The 19,523-nt window shown below is 43.5% G+C and overlaps 1 protein-coding gene across 1 annotated transcript in view; it reads left to right on the top strand.

Moving 5' to 3' along the window:
- Nucleotides 1-19,523, top strand: part of LOC118361463 (transcriptional activator GLI3-like) — a 161,483-nt gene that overhangs the window by 125,227 nt on the left and 16,733 nt on the right. Inside the window, exons 5-8 of the mRNA XM_035741417.2 lie at nt 619-824; nt 5,502-5,657; nt 11,827-12,028; nt 17,892-18,111. Coding sequence (XP_035597310.2) covers nt 619-824; nt 5,502-5,657; nt 11,827-12,028; nt 17,892-18,111 — 784 coding nt within the window. The remainder of the gene's footprint in view (nt 1-618; nt 825-5,501; nt 5,658-11,826; nt 12,029-17,891; nt 18,112-19,523) is intronic.

The raw sequence follows: 19,523 nt of genomic DNA, 5'->3' as shown, positions 1-19,523 counted from the left end.
TGGCTATTTGAAGAATCTGAAACATAAAATATATCAAATATGTTTTGGGGTCACGGCATGATTCCATATGCTTGTTATCATGCTTGTTACACATTTTAAAGTTTCTGGAAAGAAATTTCACGAATTAACATTTAACAAGGCACACCATTCCAGGTGAATAACTCATGAAGCTGGTTGAGAGAATGCCAAGCGTGTGCAAAGCTGTCATCAAGGCAAAAGGTGGCTATTTTGAATATATTTTGTTTAACACTTTTTTGGTTAATACATGATGCCATATGTGTTATTTCATAGTGGTGATGTCTTAATTATTGTTCTACAATGTAGAAAATAGTACAAATAAAGAAAAACCCTTGAATGAGTAGGTGTGTCCAAACTTTTGACTAGTACTGTGTGTTGGTATGGTTCACAATTCTTGTTGTGGGATAGACAGATATTGCTTTACAAGTCTCGTAAGACATATTCTTTTACATACAATAAAGCTGTTACAATACCTTGAGTTTGAAGGTAACACTTTTAAAATATAATGATTCTGTCATGAAATGAACCTGATCTTAGATCAACTGTACATACAGTATGTACTTATTTCTTCTATTTTTTTCTCCCCATTTGTCTGTGTAGGCCTCCTTCGCTGGCCGGCAGTCCGGCGTTCTCCGACATCTCCCTCATCCGGATCTCGCCCCACCGGAACCCCTCCGTGGGGGCCGAGTCACCCTTTAACCCACCACATCCCTACATCAACCCCTACATGGACTACATCCGCTCACTTCACTCGAGTCCCTCACTTTCTATGATCTCTGCAGCCAGGGGCCTCAGCCCTGCAGACGGTAAGTCCCCACACACCCTATTCCCTATATAGTGCACTACTTTTGACCAGGGTCTGTTGATTTCCTATATAGTGCACTACTGGTCAAAAGTATTGCACTATATAGGGAATAGGTTATTATTTGGGACCCAGAACAAGCACTCGCCCTCTCATGAGTCCCCATACAGTCAAGTATTATTTTAAGGCACACAGAGTCCCATAATAGGGATTTGAATAAGATAAACGTACTACATACTCTTCTGTAATCTGTCTTTCACTTGAGCATAAATCCCAGAGCTAGTTAGCTGTAGTAAATACAATGCAGTTGTGCTGTATCACACAGATGTGCGCTCCCTCTCTCTCAAGGCCCCTCAGTCCCCATTTTGAAGAATAATAATGTACTTTGTTGTTGACCTATTGTTCAGCTAGTGTAATAAGAGTGTTCAGTTATGATCTCTTTAGGTTTGATCCCTAATACGAAGTGCTTCATGTCAAACAAAGGTCTTTTTAAAATATATTTTTTATTTTTTTATTTCACCTTTATTTAACCAGGTAGGCTAGTTGAGAACAAGTTCTCATTTGCAACTGCGACCTGGCCAAGATAAAGCATAGCAGTGTGGGGGGGGGAAGAGAAGGATTACTTGCCCTTACTTACCCTATCCTAGGTATTCCTTGAAGAGGTGGGGTTTCAGGTGTCTCCGGAAGGTGGTGATTGACTCCGCTGTCCTGGCGTCGTGAGGGAGTTTGTTCCACCATTGGGGGGCCAGAGCAGCGAACAGTTTTGACTGGGCTGAGCGGGAACTGTACTTCCTCAGTGGTAGGGAGGCGAGCAGGCCAGAGGTGGATGAACGCAGTGCCCTTGTTTGGGTGTAGGGCCTGATCAGAGCCTGGAGGTACTGAGGTGCCGTTCCCCTCACAGCTCCGTAGGCAAGCACCATGGTCTTGTAGCGGATGCGAGCTTCAACTGGAAGCCAGTGGAGAGAGCGGAGGAGCGGGGTGACGTGAGAGAACTTGGGAAGGTTGAACACCAGACGGGCTGCAGCGTTCTGGATGAGTTGTAGGGGTTTAATGGCACAGGCAGGGAGCCCAGCCAACAGCGAGTTGCAGTAATCAAGACGGGAGATGACAAGTGCCTGGATTAGGACCTGCGCCGCTTCCTGTGTGAGGCAGGGTCGTACTCTGCGGATGTTGTAGAGCATGAACCTACAGGAACGGGACACCGCCTTGATGTTAGTTGAGAACGTCAGGGTGTTGTCCAGGATCACGCCAAGGTTCTTAGCGCTCTGGGCGGAGGACACAATGGAGTTGTCAACCGTGATGGCGAGATCATGGAACGGGCAGTCCTTCCCCGGGAGGAAGAGGAGCTCCGTCTTGCTGAGGTTCAGCTTGAGGTGGTGATCCGTCATCCACACTGATATGTCTGCCAGACATGCAGAGATGCGATTCGCCACCTGGTCATCAGAAGGGGGAAAGGAGAAGATTAATTGTGTGTCGTCTGCATAGCAATGATAGGAGAGACCATGTGAGGTTATGACAGAGCCAAGTGACTTGGTGTATAGCGAGAATAAGAGAATACCTTGAGTTTAAAGGTAACACTTTTAAAATTACAGAGGTGACCTCATTCATTTATTTGCACTGTGTGTGTCTGTGCGTGCATGTGTCTGTCTGGAACGTGCACATGTGACTTTCTTTCAGTCTGTGTGCAGCATGTGCAGTGTCTGACTCTTTCTGTGTTTATGTGTGACTGCGCATGTATATGTCTGAGTGTGTGTGTGTGTAGGGAGGCTTTTGAGGGAGGTTATTCTTTGATCTGTGGATCATGTCAGTGGACCTCTGGAGGACACATCATAGAGTGGCGGTCACGTACAGTACAGATAGACAGACGGGCGTAGAGGGAGGCTCAGGTTCGAGGCCAGGGTTGGTGGTGGAGGGTGGAGGACCAGGGAGGGTTAAAGGGGGGCATATGGGTTGTGTCCCAAATGGCACCCTATTCCCTATGTAGTGCTCTACTCTGGTCAAAAGTAGTGGACTATAAAGGGGAAAGGGTGCCATTTGGGATGCATCCACATTGTCCTGCAGGGTTCGTTTTGGTTCCTGTGATGGAGACAGACTGGTTAATCAATTACAATGGGTCTGGAGATACAGTCTTGTGTGTGTGCTGCTTTTAAAGAGCACTGCTGCTCTGCTCCGGCCTCCTGGCCTGGACCTTTAATTGAAGCCTAGAGCTCAATTACTGAATAAGGCTAGCCTTCCCCACCCCTCCCAGGGGCTGTTTGTAATCACAGCTGGACTGAGCTTTGGCTGGCTGGTTTCCATTCTGCTCAAGGAAAAGTTGAGGTGATTGCATTTGAGGTAGTTTAACAGATTTATACAACCACATTGTTATGCCGTTGTTATAATACTAAACTAAACACAAATATTTTGTGGTGTTCAGTTCAGGCGGTTTGGCAACTGTCATGGGAACTGTAACTACTTTGTTGCTGTAGCCATGATATGATAGCTTGTGTCCCAAATGGCACCCTATTCCCTATATAGTGCGATACTTTTGACCAGTAAGACTCGGGTCAAAAGTAATGCACTATATAGGGAATAGGGTGCCATTTGGGACATAGACAGGGTCTCCAACTAAGTCCCTCCATTCACCTCTCTCTCAGCTAGAGGTCCTATTAGAGCTGTACTGGTCTCGTACTGTACCATGTCCGCAAGTGCCTTTGTGAAGAGGTAGATAGAGGTGGCCACTTCCTCTATGCAGGAACTTCTCGTCCTCGTCTCCCGCTCCTCCCAACATGCATTGCTCTCTGTGCCTTAGGAAGTGGGCACTTGAATTACACCAATCTTTTTAGTCCTAGGTTCTCTTTTACAAAGGAAATTCTCTACTTGCGTTGCTTTACATCAACGCTTTCTGTGATGCATCAACCTATTACAGTATGTGTTAAATTATGAAATGAGGCAAGTAATTACTATTTTTATCAATCAAATAGTTAATTAACCTATCAGCCTTTATGTTGTTAGTATATCATTGGTCTTATAGTTTTTTTCCTTTTCAGTCTGCACAGATTTTTTTTACTGGAATACATTTGAACAATGATGAATTAATTAGCAGAATTGTATAGAGACTTGAAGCGGGTGAGATTTAGTACCACCTATCTCTCGTTGTTTTTCATCTACAGTATACCTCCCTTGCATTCTCACTCTCTCTGGCTCTACCTCTTGCTTTCTCTGCCCCCCTCCCCCCATCACTCTCTCTCACCCTCTCATTCCTCTTCTTCTCTGGTGTGGTTCAGTCATATACTACTTGCCTCTCTTATCCCATTGTTGCTCTGAAGAAGGGCCCTGTGGCCCCACCAACCACCAACTCCTGAGGCACATTGAGCTGCTTCTCTTCCATGTCAAGTGCCACACTGAAAGCTCCCCACCCCCCTTGCCCCCAGGATGGCGCTACCCATGCCAGCATTTCTGATTTAGAAATTCCGCAAAGCCCTTTCTTCGCACAAATAGAGAATGAGGCACATTACGGTTGAATGCAGAAGTAAAGCTAAAGCGGAACAACAAAGACAATTAAGAAACTCCCCCCTCCACTTAAGACATAATACCCAAATCAAATTAATTTGGAAATTTCTTCTTTCATTCTCTGAACCAATCAGCGATGCATATTGCCAGGCATACAGGCCGGCCTTCTGAGGAGATCTTTTCATCCTGCGTTTTATTTATTTATTTCTTCTCTCCTTTCTTTAAAATGGGAAGAAAACACTTTGTGGGGCTGAACTGATTCCATATATGCATCCAAAACCACAGTGTCAGTCTTTTATTCTCTCTCTTCTCTCCCACTATTTCTGTCTTTTTCTTGGTTGGGATATATACAGATGGAAGCACAATGCCAGATGTTTATTTTTAGGATACGGTTCAAGGACTTACAGCGCTCTATAACTAAGGGAAGAGGTTGTAAGGAGAGGCATATTCAGAGGGGGGAGAGGGACAGGGACACACACACGTCCTCCACATACACACACCCCCTAACACCCCTTCTACACACACACACTTACCCATTGGCAAACAACATAGGATGAAATATGATATGCATACCTGCATGAATGAACGATACATTTAAAACCAAGACATACAGTAGTGTAAATTCTGAGTACCGTAAGCAGCTTGGAATCACATTTCAGACCTGTAGTACATTACACTACCTCAGAGTCATGCTTCCCATACAGCTGTTCTCTTCCAATCTATATGTGATAGTGTTGCTAATGTGCTCACTACATTACATATATTTTTAGCGGTTGTAAGTTTTGCAGGCCTCTCCTGCTGTGTTATACAAGTCATTATCTCACCTAACATGCATGCATGTCTGCCCCCTCTCTGTCTCTCTCTCTCTCTCTCTCTCTCTCTCTTTCTGTCTCCGTCTCTCTTCCTCTCTCTCTCTCTCTCTCTCTCTCTCGCTCATCTCTCTCTCTCTCTTTCTCTCTTTCTGTCTTTCTCTCTCTGTCTCTCTCTTTCTCTCCGTCTCTCTCTTTCTCTCCGTCTCTCTCTGTTTCTGTCTCTCTGTCTGTCTCTCTCTTTCTGTTTCTGTCTCTGTCTCTCTGTCTCTTTCTCTCTTTCTCTCTCGCTTTCTCTCTTTCTCTCTGTCTCTCTCTGTTTCCCTCCTGTCTCTCTCTGTTTCTCTCTCCCCCCTCCTCCCTCCTCACACCTTCCTTAGCCCTTCACACAGGCCTGACCACAGCAGAGTACTACCACCAGATGGCTCTCCTGGCAGGCCACCGTAGCCCGTACACGGACCTCCTACCCTCTGTGGCCTCCACGGCCGGAGCCACCAGCAGCGCCCTGCACATGGAGTATCTACAGGCCATGGAGAGTAAGTCTGACTGCACTGGGTTTAAGACACTGATGCAAACTCAGTGTTTCCCCTATGATTCTTTTCAGCAGTGGTGGGCGGGTTGCTACTAGCATTAGTGCAATGACATTCTAGCGGTTCCCATAGACTTCCAGTCATTGAGCCAACAACTATCCATTCCAAAGTGTGTCTCTGCTGAAGATAACAAAATATATATATATATATATATATATATATATATATTTTTTTTTTTTTTCAATCATATGCTAAATGAATATAGGGGATACACTGTAAACGACTATTTCATTACTTTGTTTGTATGTGGGGGGGTGGGGGTGTCTGTATTTGTGTTTTAAAAACGGAGTATTCTAGATAGATTACAACATTACTTCCCTGCACCATACAACAATCTGTTTTACATGGAGCAAAACAACAATCCTATCAAATGAGGAGGGACTAGCTAGCGATTCTAAATTGACATGATTTAAATGAGCCATTGTCTTAATGTGCCAGGCTCAGGCCTGCCTGTGCAGAGGACTTATGCTAATGAGTTATTTTAAAGTGTAAATAGGAAATTAAATGCACACTGAATCTTAAGGAAGGTCGGACAGCCTCACCCCTCTCTCTTTGATGAGAAGGTATTTAGTCAGCCAGCCGCCGCTTTCATGGAAATCTGGGGTGAAGTCCCCCCTCATCCTTCCCCCCATTCCTCCGAACAAACTAATTAAAACTAGCCAAACTTGCACGCCTATTTGAAAATTAATTGCTATTAAGTGGGAATTGGAATGTCCCACCATTCATCATCACAGGAAGAAATTCTTTCTTCTGTATCAACACTTAAGATTAATAGAGTGAAACAAAACAAATGGGAGAAGATGCCATGGCTATGCTACCTCTTCACTACTTCACAATCGGCTGTGATCATTGCTGGTAATACAGTGGCTTGCGAGAGTATTCACCCCCTTGGCATTTTTCCTATTTTGTTGCCTTACAATCTGCAATTAAAATACTTTTTGGGGGGGGATGTATTGTTTGATTTACACAACATGCCTACCACTTTGAAGATGCAAAATATTTTTTTATTGTGAAACAAACAAGAAATAAGACAAAAGAACAGAACTTGAAAGTGTCTAACTATTCACCACCCCCAAAGTCAATACTTTGTAGAGCCACCTATTGCAGCAATTACAGCTGCAGGTCTCTTGGGGTATGTCTCTATAAGCTTGGTACATCAAGCCACTGGGATTTTTGCCTATTCTTCAAGGCAAAACTGCTCCAGCTCCTTCAAGTTGGATGTGTTCCGCTGAAGTACAGCAATTTTAAGTCATACCACAGATTCTCAATTAGATTGAGGTCTGGGCTTTGACTAGGCCATTCCAAGACATTTAAAGTGTTTCCCCTTAAACCACTTGAGTGTTGCTTTAGCAGTATGCTTAGGGCCATTGTCCCGCTGGAAGGTGAACCTCCATCCCAGTCTCAAATCTCTGGAAGACTGAAACAGGTTTCCTTTAAGAATTTCCCTGTATTTAGCGCCATCCATCATTCCTTCAATTCTAACCAGTTTCCAGTCCCTGCCGATGAAAAAGATCCCCACAGCATGATGCTGCCACCACCATGCTTCACTGTGGGGATGGTGCTCTCGGGGTGATGGAGGTGTTGGGTTTGCGCCAGACATATCATTTTCCTTGATGGCCAAAAAGCTCCATTTTAGTCTCATCTGACCAGAATACATTCTTCTATGTGTTTGGGGAGTCTCGAACACCAAACGTGTTTGCTTATTTTTTTCTGGCCGCTCTTCCATAAAGCCTAGCTCTGTGGAGTGTACGTTTTAAAGTGGTCATATGGACAGATACTCCAATCTCTGCTCTGGAGCTTTGCAGCTCCTTCAGGGTTATCTTTGGTGTCTTTGTTGCCTCTCTGATTAATGCTCTCCTTGTCTGGTCTGTGAGTTTTGGTGGGTGGCCCTCTCTTGGCAGGTTTGTTGTGGTGCCATATTCTTTAAGTTTTTTTAATAATGGATTTAATGGTGCTCCATCTGATGTACAAAGTTTTGGATATTTTTTTATATCCCAACCCTGATCTGTACCTCTCCACAACGTTTTGGAGAGCTCCTTGGTCTTCATAGTGCCGCTTGCTTGGTGGAGCCCCTTGCTTAGTGGTGTTGCAGACTCTGGGGCCTTTCAGAACAGGTGTATATTAACTCAGCAAAAAAAGAATCGGCCCCTTTTCAGGACCCTGTTTTTCAAAGATCATTTGTAAAAATCTATATATCTTCACAGATATTCATTGTAAAGGGTTTAAACACTATTTCCCATGCTTGTTCAATGAACCATAAACAATTAATGAACATGCACCTGTGGAACGGTCATTAAGACACTAACAGCTTACAGACGGTAGGCAATTAAGGTCACAGTTATGAACTTAGGACACTAAAGAGGCCTTTCTACTGACTCTGAAAAACACCAAAAGAAAGATGCCCAGGGTCCCTGCTCATCTGCATGAGCATACCTTAGGCATGCTGCAAGGAGGCATAGGGACTGTAGATGTGGCCAGGGCAATAAATTGCAATGTCCGTACTGTGAGACGCCTAAGACAGCGCTATAGGGAGACAGGGCGGACAGCTGATCATCCTCGCAGTGAAAGACCACGTGTAACAACACCTGCACAGGATCGTTACATCTGACCATCACACCTGCGGGACACGTACAGGATGGCAACAACAACTACGCGAGTTACACCAGGAACGCACAACCCCTCCATCAGTGCTCAGACTGTCCGCAATAGGCTGAGAGAGGCTGGACTGAGGGCTTGTAGGCCTGTTGTAAAGGCAGGTCCTCACCAGACATCACCGGCAACAACATCGCCTATGGGCACAAACCCACCGTCGCTGGACCAGGCAGGACTGGCAAAAAGTTCTATTCACTGATAAGTCGCGGTTTAGTCTCATCAGGGGTGATGGTCGGATTTTCGTTTATCGTCGAAGGAATGAGCGTTACACCGAGGCCTGTACTCTGGAGCACTAGATACTGACTATTACTTTTGATTTTGACCCCTGTTTCTTCAGGGACACATTATTCCACTTCTGTTAGTCACATGTCTGTGGAACTTGTGCAGTTTGTCTCAGTTGTTGAATATTGTTATGTTCATACAAATATTTACACACATTAAGTTTGCTGAAAATAAACGCAGTTGACGGTGAGAGGACGTTTCTTTTTATGCTGAGTTTATACTGAGATCATGTGACAGATCATGTGACACTTAGATTGCACACAGGTGGACTATTTAACTAATTATGTGACTTCCGAAGGTAAGTGGTTGCACCAGATTTTGTTTGGGGCTAGCAAAGTGTGAATCCATTTGCACGCACCACTTTTCTGTTTTTTTTTTATTTTTTAGAATTGTTGGAAAGAAGTTCTTTTTTTTCATTTCACTTCACCAAATTGGACTATTTTGTGTATGTCCATTACATGAAATCCAAATAAAAATAAATTGAAATTACAGGTTGTAATGCAGCAAATAGGAAAAACTCCAAGGGGATGAATACTTTTGGAAGGCACTGTAAACTCATTGCGTTTCAGCAATGTGTTCCACACGCAGGCCAGGAAAATTAACACTTTAAAGCTCTTCCTTTGTGATATATAGATTTTAGAGGAGAAAAAAGGCATAAGGAGTGCGTCGTCAATGTGGTCTAGTTGCATTGTAGCTAGCATAGTTTCAGTCAGTCTAATTCACATCAATGTAATTAGTTTAGGAAAGAGACTAATGAAACAATAGCACTGCCCTTGCTGTTTGGGGCTTTAATGGCCTATTGTGTAATGTTTTTATTCTTATTAGCTAGCTTTTTAGGTAGCGCTATATAAATAGCTATTTGGCTATTTTCCCATCAGAATCATTTGTTTTTTTACCTGAGGAAAATATAGGCTTACTGATCAAAAGATCCCATCCAGCCTCCCGGGTGGCGCAGTGGTTAAGGGCGCTGTACTGCAGCGTCAGCTGTGCCACCAGAGACTCTGGGTTTGCGCCCAGGCTCTGTTGCGACCGGGAGGTCCGTGGGGCGACGCACAATTGGCCCAGCGTCGTCCGGGTTAGGGAGGGCTTGGCCGGTAGGGATATTCTTGACTCATCGCGCACCAGCGACTCCTGTGGCGGGCCGGGCGCAGTGCACGCTAACCAAGGTTGCCAGGTGCACGGTGTTTCCTCCGACACATTGGTGCAGCTGAAATTGGGGAGAAAAAAAAGATCCCATCCCGTCCTATTGCTCGAACCCTATGTATTTTATTTTATTCAGTCCTGTTGAGGGACAGTATAGCTGTGTCCTATTTAGTTTTCATATTACTGGTTATGATGATCGTGTAGGATACGAGAGGAGGAAATGAGAGGGGGAGAGAAGGGGTGTGGAGTTGTGCTGTGCTGCGAGAGGGCCAGGGTCTTCTCAGGTGTCCCTAACTCAGCTGTGTGGGTTAGGAGTTGTTGTGCTTTTGGGCTACAGGCTCCTGGTTTATTTTCTACTGCCACCAGTCAGTCCAGCCTGTCTGGGCCCTCGCTGTCCTGTTCGTGTGAATTAATGACGCTGTACCTAACCAGCCGTCCCGTCCATAAATCACAGGGAAATTAGAGGGACACTCCAGCTACCCTGTTACGGGCCAAGGCGCTCCCTTCTCCCTCTCTTCTACCTCTCCCTCTCCTCTCCTCCTGGTTGGCCGATTTATCATTTGGCTGCAGCATTAATAAACATAACTCCCAGGAGGCCCAGCTGTGATGGGACAGCTACCCTCTTCTACCCCCTCCCCTGTTCTAACTCTCCACAAGTGGAGGCAGTCCCTCACCTGGGGTGTGGTTTTTAGGAGGTTTGTCATAGAGAGGTATGGGGGCATGGTTTGGGAGGGCGTGTCTTAGGTCAACCAGGGGGTAGAGGTTTGATTGAGGAGTGTGGTTATCGCAGGTGTGTGAGATGCAGTGTTTGTGTCAGTACAACTGGATGATAAAACTGAGTCCGATTTCAAGGAACAAATTCCTCAAATGGCAAATGTGAGCGATTGCATGCATGTATGTGCGTAGGGGGATTTGTGTGTTTGTATGTGTGAGTGTGTGTTTGCCCCCCCAAATCCCCTCTGAGACATTAAAGAGAGAGAGGCAGGTTTTCTAAAGAGGCCAGAGCAGAGACAATGTAGAGGGGTGTTCCTCCTCCCTCCTCTCTCCCTGGAGCGCCATGCTCCAAACACAGGCGTATGTATGCCAGGAACTCCACCACACACACACACACACACACACACACACACACACACACACACAATCATACGGCTGATTTCCATGTGAATGGAAGCCTCTGTAATCGCTGGATGTGTCAGGCAAGAGTGAGTGTTTGAATTTAAGGGAGGGAGAAAGGATGGAGGGAGGGAAAAGGGAGGGAGTACAGGGGCTGCGTAAGCTGGTTTTGTTTGCCCACGAAAAAAGAAAAAACAGCTGACATTTTTTTCCCGACCTACTCTGTCACAAAGTCATTGTGTCAGTTCACTCACAAAGCGTAACATCCCCTCAGCGTCTTTTCTATCCTTTTTCTCCTCCCTTCGCTTCTTTACTTTTCCTTCTGTTTTTCCCCCTGTCTTGTGACATCTCAGAGTGAAAAGGCAACATTGCATCTCATTGTGTGTTTAGAGAGAGAGAGAAAAAATCTTGTGTTGTTGGCTGCTTGGTATTTTTTCAAAGCCACTTTTCCATTCAACATTGACTGCTTTTGAATAAGGAGGCACATCAGATTTGATTAGATACTTGATTGCCATAACCCAGTCAGTAAAGTGCTCTGACACACTAGGCACCCCTATGTTGTCTTGTATGAAGTTCATCCATTGACAGTTTCACTTTTTCAATCAAATTTGCCATTTGTTAGAAGACATTTTGTTTGTTGATTGGATTGAATTAAGTTTTTCTGAGGCAGTGAAGCTCACTCTACCACCCCTCTGTTTGTCTATTGTTAAATTAGAAGTAGGCTACAATGCTATAAAAGCACTCAAATCTATGAAAAATAAGTCAAGCCACAAATGAACATACAAAAAATTGAATCTGATTAAACACAATAGATAAATCACTATCTCTTTCACATACTAGGTTTCTATCCAGAGAGGTTCTGTAGACTACAACTTCTTGCGTCTAATGTCTCTACTGTCTACTCTACTGCCTTCCTCTCTTCCAGGCTCCAGGTTCCCCAGCCCCAGGCTGACGGCAAGGCCAAGTAGGAAGCGGGCCCTGCCCATCTCTCCCCTGTCGGAGCACAGCTTTGACCTGCAGACCATGATCCGCAACTCGCCCAACTCCCTTGTCACCATCCTCAACAACTCCCGCTCCAGCTCCTCCACCAGCGGCTCCTACGGACACCTCTCGGCCGGGGCCATCAGGTATGGGATCATGGTTGCAAAATTCCAGTACCTTTTTTCAATACATTTTGGTTGGAGGATTCCATGATTTCCTGTTTAAACCTTCCTGATTGCAGGAATAATTTCCAATGGGGGTTTCTGGAAAAAGTAATGTATGGGATGATAAAGACAACCAACATTCCACACAAATGTATGACTCCATCACGCTTAACCTCTAGCGTCGAGCAATCCCGTATCCGGGAGCGTAATCATAGCCTCAAGCTCATTACCATAACGCAAAGTTAACTATTCATGAAAATCGCAAATGAAATGAATATATTGGCTCACAAGCTTAGCCTTTTGTTAACAACACTCATCTCAGATTTTCAAAATATGCTTTTCAACCATAGCTACACAAGCATTTGTGTAAGAGTATTGATAGCTAGCATAGCATTAAGCCTAGCATTCAGCAGGCAACATTTTCACAAAAACAAGAAAAGCATTCAAATAAAATCATTTACCTTTGAAGAACTTCGGATGTTTTCAATGAGGAGACTCAGTTAGATAGCAAATGTTCAGTTTTTCAAAAAAGATGACTTGTGTAGGAGAAATCGCTCCATTTTGTTCATCATGTTTGGCTAAGAAAAAAAATCTGAAAATGCAGTCTCTACAACGCCAAACTTTTTACCAAATTAACTCCATAATATCGACAGAAACATGGCAAACGTTGTTTATAATTAATCCTCAAGGTGTTTTTCACATATCTATTCGATGATAAATCATTCGTGGCAGCTGTGTTTCTCCTCGAAGCAAACGAAAAATACACGCAGCTGGAGATTACGCAATAATTGCAACGGAGGACACCAAGCGGCCACCTGGTAGATGTAGTCTCTTAAGGTCAATCTTCCAATGATTTGCCTACAAATACGTCACAATGCTGTCAACACCTTGGGGAAACGACAGAAAGTCTAAGCTCATTCGTGACCCATACACAGCCATATAAGGAGACATTGGAACACAGCACATTCAAAATCTGGGGCACTTCCTGTATGAAATTTCATCTTGGTTTCGCCTGTAGCATTAGTTCTGTGGCACTCACAGACAATGTCTTTGCAGTTTTGGAACTGTCAGAGTGTTTTCTTTCCAAAGCTGTCAATTATATGCATAGTCGAGCATCTTTTCGTGACAAAATATCTTGTTTAAAACGGGAACGTTTTTTTATCCATAAATTAAAAGAGCGCCCCCTATATCCAAGAAGTTAACGTTGAAGAGCGATGTAGGTATGGGGATGGAGTGGGACGGAGGGCCTGGGGCAGAGGCTATGTTTTTTTGTGGGACTTTGTTCTGCTGACGGTGGGGGGCTGTATTAGGATGTGGTGGACCAGTGAGGTTATTATGGGCGTGCGTACGTGTTTCTCCCCTCCTGGTGGGCCTTGTCCCCCTATTTACCCAGCGTCCCCGGTGGCATGTGTCAGTCATCAACACACTCTCCCAAACACCACCCCCCTGATACACACCGAAATGACAGAGAAAAACAAAAGAGGGAGAATTAGAGAGAGGTAGATCCATAGCCCTACTCGTAACCATTGATCAGCGATCTGGAAGGACAACCTGATCAATCACATGCCTCTGTGGCCCCAGTGACAGGGCCAATGATAGGGCCTCCAGACTGATGAGTGATATGACAAGCAGATGGGCCCCCAAATGCGTCTTGGCCCATTGATTTCCACTCGGGCGGTAATAAGATCAGCAGACATATGGAGCCAGGCTGAGAGCAGGCATCAAGGAGGCAGGATGAATGGAGCCCCACCACACGTGACTGCTATTGAACCATAGGAACTGTGTTTACCTGGAGCTACCTATGTTTATAGAGAGAGCCTATGTGAAGGTGAGCAGTGGGAGGTTTGGATGTTGACTTCACCGATGATGTAAGTGAAATAGTACGCAAACTATCTGCACTGACTATCTTGCACTGACACTACACACACTCACCAGACTATATATACAAACCATATACACACTCACTAGACTATATATACACACCATATAAACACTCACTAGACTATATATACACACCATATACACACTCACTAGAATATATGCAAACCATATACACACTCACTAGACTATATATACAAACCATATACACACTCACTAGACTATATATACAAACCATATACACACTCACTAGACTATATATACAAACCATATAAACACTCACTAGACTATATATACAAACCATATACACACTCACTAGACTATAATAACGGCCATCTTTAAATCAGGCGACCCTGCTGACGTGAGTAACTACAGGCCCATTAGTATACTACCTGTGGTGTCAAAGGTTGTTGAAAAGTGTGTAGCAGAACAACTGATTGCCCACCTCAACAACAGCCCTTTCACATTACACTCCATGCAGTTTGGCTTCAGAGCGAAACACTCCACAGAAACGGCCAACTGCTTTCTTCTGGAAAATGTGAAGTCCAAGATGGACAAAGGGGGTGCTGTTGGGGCTGTGTTTCTGGACCTAAGGAAGGCTTTTGATACTGTTAACCATGAGATTCTCATCACAAAATTGTCCAAGTTCAACTTTTCCCCTGATGCCTTGAGATGGATGAAATCATACCTTGAAGGCAGAACTCAGTGTGTCAGAGTGAGCAATGAGCTGTCGCCCACTCGTAGCTATGATGTGGGCGTGCCCCAAGGGTCAATACTGGGGCCCCTCCTGTTCAGCCTGTACATTAATGATCTGCCTTCTGTCTGTACTGGGTCTGAAGTTCAAATGTATGCAGATGATACAGTGATATATGTGCATGCAAAGAGCAAACAACAAGCTGCACAAGAACTCACTACTGTAATGGTCCAGGTTACAAAGTGGCTCAGTGACTCGTGTTTGCATCTCAATGTGAAAAAACTGTTTGCATGTTCTTCACAAAGAGGGCAACAGATGCTACTGAGCCAGATGTCTATGTGTCAGGGGAGAAGCTCCAGGTGGTATCCGATTTTAAGTACCTTGGCATCATACTTGATTCCAACCTCTCTTTTAAAAAGCATGTGAAAAAGGTAATTCAAATAACTAAATTCAATCTAGCTAATTTCCGATTTATACGAAATTGTTTGACTACAGAGGTAGCAAAACTGTACTTCAAATCTATGATACTCCCCCACTTATCATACTGCTTGACTAGTTGGGCCCAAGCTTGATGTACAACATTAAAACCTATTCAGTCTGTCTACAAACAGGCTCTCAAAGTGCTTGATAGGAAGCCCAATAGCCATCATCATTGTCACATCCTTAGAAAACATGAGCTCTTGAGTTGGGAAAATCTTGTGCAATACACTGATGCATGTCTTGTATTCAAGATCCTTAATGGCCTGGCTCCCCCTCCACTCAATATTTTTGTTAAACAGAAAACCCAGACATATGGCAGCAGATCCACAAGGTCTGCCATGAGAGGTGACTGTATAGTTCCCCTAAGGAAAAGCACCTTTAGTAAATCTGCATTCTCTGTGAGAGCTTCCCATGTCTGGAATACACTGCCATCAGACACACAACTGCACCACATATCACACTTTCACAAAATGCTTGAAGACATGGCTAAAGGTCAATCAGATTTGTGAACATGGTCCCTAGCTGTGTGTTGCCACTTTCCATGTTGTCTGTAGCTTGTGAGGTGTGGAAACACTTTGTTGCTTTTATGAATTTTGTCTTGCTGCTTTTTGTTCTATGTTGCTCTGTCTGTATGCTATGTCTTGCTTGTCCTATGTTGCTATGTCTATGGTGCTATTGTCTATATTGTAATTGTTTTTAATAACCTGCCCAGGGACTGCGGTTGAAAATTAGCCGGCTGGCTAAAACCGGCACTTTTACTGAAACGTTGATTAATGTGCACTGTCCCTGTAAAAATAAAATAAACTAAATAAATAAATAAAAATAAAATATATACACAACATATACACACTCACTAGACTATATATACACACCATATACACACTCACTAGACTATATATACACACCATATACACACTCACTAGAATATATATACAAACCATATACACACTCACTAGACTATATATACAAACCATATACACACTCACTAGACTATATATACAAACCATATACACACTCACTAGACTATATATACAAACCATATACACACTCACTAGACTATATATACACACCATATACACACTCACTAGACTATATATACACACCATATACACACTCACTAGACTATATATACACACCATATACACACTCACTAGACTATATATACAAACCATATACACACTCACTAGACTATATATACAAACCATATACACACTCACTAGACTATATATACAAACCATATACACACTCACTAGACTATATATACAAACCATATACACACTCACTAGACTATATACACACCATATACACACGCACTAGACTATATATACAACCATATACACACTCACTCACACACAAAATCCACACACATAAGACACACACGCAGACCAACACAACACAAACACACATACCTACATACACACACACACACACACACACACACACACACACACACACACACACACACACACACACACACACACTCTCTCCCACACTTTTATACTCATCATTTGCTGCTGCTACTCAGTTCTTTATTCTTTATTTTAGTCTTATTATAATCCTGATGCTTAGTCACTTTACCCTGCCGTCATGTACATATCTACCTCAAACACCTTCGACCTTTGCACATTGATCTGGTACTGGCACATTGTGTTACTATTTTTATTTTTAAACTCTGCATTGTTGGGAAGGGCTTGTAAAAAAGAAAGCATTTCACGGTAAAGTCTACACCAGTTGTATTCAGCGCATGTGACAAACAAAATGTGATTTGATGTAAACACTCTCACCTCAATGTAGATCTATGAGAAAGGAAGGGTATCCATGATCTAGTTCTTTCACAGTAGGAGAGAGCTAGCAAGCAGACAATACAATGTGAAGTGGCTGTTGTAGATATATACTAAATTATAGGCACGATTATACTGTTGCTATAATAAAGGCAGGTTATAATTGTGCTTTATTTCTGACAGAACCCAGTCTTTCTGTCATTGTCAGTCATAGAGTTTTTACAGTGGAGCGATGGGTTTATTTAACTAGGGTTGCATAAGGTTCCCCCAAATTTTCCCAGATGTACTGCTTATACCCTTCTGATTCTGAGAATCCGCCAACAGGGATTTCTGGAAATCCTGGGAATTTTTGGAAAGTTACCAGAATTTTCCAACTAAGTATAACCTTACATTTTTCTTTTACTTTTCTTTTACCAGGCAGGTCAATTAAGAACAAATTCGTATTTACAAAGGCAGCCTGGCAAGGGACACAGCATGAATTCACAGTGCTAACAATCTGAACATTCATTGCCAGGGATTTACCTTGGGCTCCCAAGTGGTGCAGTGGTCTAAGGCACTGCATCTCAGTGCTAGAGGTGTCACTACAGACCCTGGTTCAATTCCAGGCTGTATTACAACTGGCTGTGATTGGGAGTCCCATAGGCCGGTGCACAATTGGCCCAGCATTGTTAGGGTTTGGCTGGGGTAGGCCGTCATTGTAAATAATAATTTGTTCTTAACTGACTTGCCTAGTTAAATAAAGATAAAATAAAAATCAGTGTTACATGAGCATCACATCTCCTGTCAGATGAGGAGCTAGCCAGAACAATTTATTGTCCCTCATTTTGCCTCGTTGCCATTGCATTTGCCGCTCAAATATATCAGAATGTAACATTAATTGTTAACTTTATAAATATTGATAATGGAAAAGGGGGGTCTGCACAAAGCCTTGTTGCACAAAACCTTGTTGTATGTTTTATGTTTCACCCTTTTTCGTCTACCTAACACTGATTGTGATATTGTTTCCCTCCAGTCCGGCATTGAGTTTTGCCTACCCTCCGAACCCCGTGGCACTTCAGATGCATCAGCAGCTGCTTGGTCGGCAAACAGGGATGGTGGGTTCTGCGTTCGGCCACAGTCCGCCGCTCATCCACCCCTCCCCGGTCTTCACCGCCCAGCGGCCCATCCCTGGCATTCCTCCTCCTGGCCTCACACCCAGAGAGCGCTCTGTCATCTCTAACGACACCTCACAGGTAAGACTCCTCCACATCAGAAGCCTCTGCGATTCATCATCACAGTTAATAGATAGATAGCACTGTCATGTGCTAGCCACGTGCTAGCTGCGTCCGTGGTAGTCTAAACAGATACAAGGCTTAGACAGGTAGAAGTAGGCTCCCCTCCGCGCTCTGGCCTCATGGGAGTTCCGGTCCCCTGGATGTGTTATTTTCGACTGGGAACGTCGTTCTTGAACATCGTTTTTTTCACATGAGAAACAACAAGGGACTTGTTAGCATAGGATCCCACCACTGACACCATTAATCACACAGGAGGAAACAGAGATTCAAATGGGAATAGATGGAATGGATGAATTCCACAATGTCTCTCCATTCCGACTGTATGTGGGGGCTCGCATTTAAAGCTCACATTTTAGTTTGCTACTTTGTGGCATGTTAATGACACAGATCCACACTCACTGCTGTTTCTAGCTATGAAGTAGTTGGTGGATGAGATCTCTTATTCAAGGTAGAGAGCTGACTATGTAAATGTATCTTCTCAATCTATTACAGAATTCTTTCTAGCTCTGAGGAAACAACCAGAATCATATACTACCTTACCGATTTGATATTTCTAGTCCAAATAGGATAAATACATTTTCACTGTGTCTATAAGCAGGATCTCAGTGGCTCGAGTGTCAAGATGCCCCACTGTTAACCTCTCTGGGATATGTGGGACGGTAGCGTCCCACCTCTTCAACAGCCAGTGAAATTGCAGGGCGCCAAATTCAAAACAACAGAAATCCCATAATTAAAAATTCCTCAAACATACAAGTATTTTACACCATTTTAAAGATAAACTTGTTGTAAATCCATCCACAGTCTCCGATTTCAAAAAGGCTTTACGACGAAAGCACACCAAACGATTATGTTAGGTCAGTACCTAGTCACAGAAAAACACAGCCATTTTTCCCGCCAAAGAGAGGAGTCACAAAAAGCACAAATAGAGATAAAATTAGTCACTAACCTTTGATAATCTTCATCAGATGACACTCATAGGACTTCATGTTACACAATACATGTATGTTTTGTTCAATAAAGTTCATATTTATATCCAAAAATCTCAGTTTACATTGGCGCATTATGTTCAATAGTTCCAAAACATCCGGTGATTTTGCAGAGAGCCACATCAATTTACAGAAATACTTATGCATGGAATTTTAAATCCACTTCTCCTTAATGCAACCGCTGTGTCAGATTTCAAAACAACTTGACGGAAAAAGCCCACCATGCAATAATCTGAGTACAGCCCTCAGACAACAAAACAAGCCATACAGATATCTGCCATGTTGTGGAGTCAACAGAAATAGCATTATAAATATTCACTTACCTTTGATGATCTTCATCAGAATGCACTCCCAGGAATCTCAGTTTCACAATACATGTTTGAT

This window comes from Oncorhynchus keta, chromosome 28 (genome assembly GCF_023373465.1).
Source record: "Oncorhynchus keta strain PuntledgeMale-10-30-2019 chromosome 28, Oket_V2, whole genome shotgun sequence".
NCBI lineage: Eukaryota > Metazoa > Chordata > Actinopteri > Salmoniformes > Salmonidae > Oncorhynchus > Oncorhynchus keta.
The sequence above is the reverse complement of the archived record's forward strand: the minus strand, read 5'-3'. Positions and strand labels throughout refer to the sequence as shown.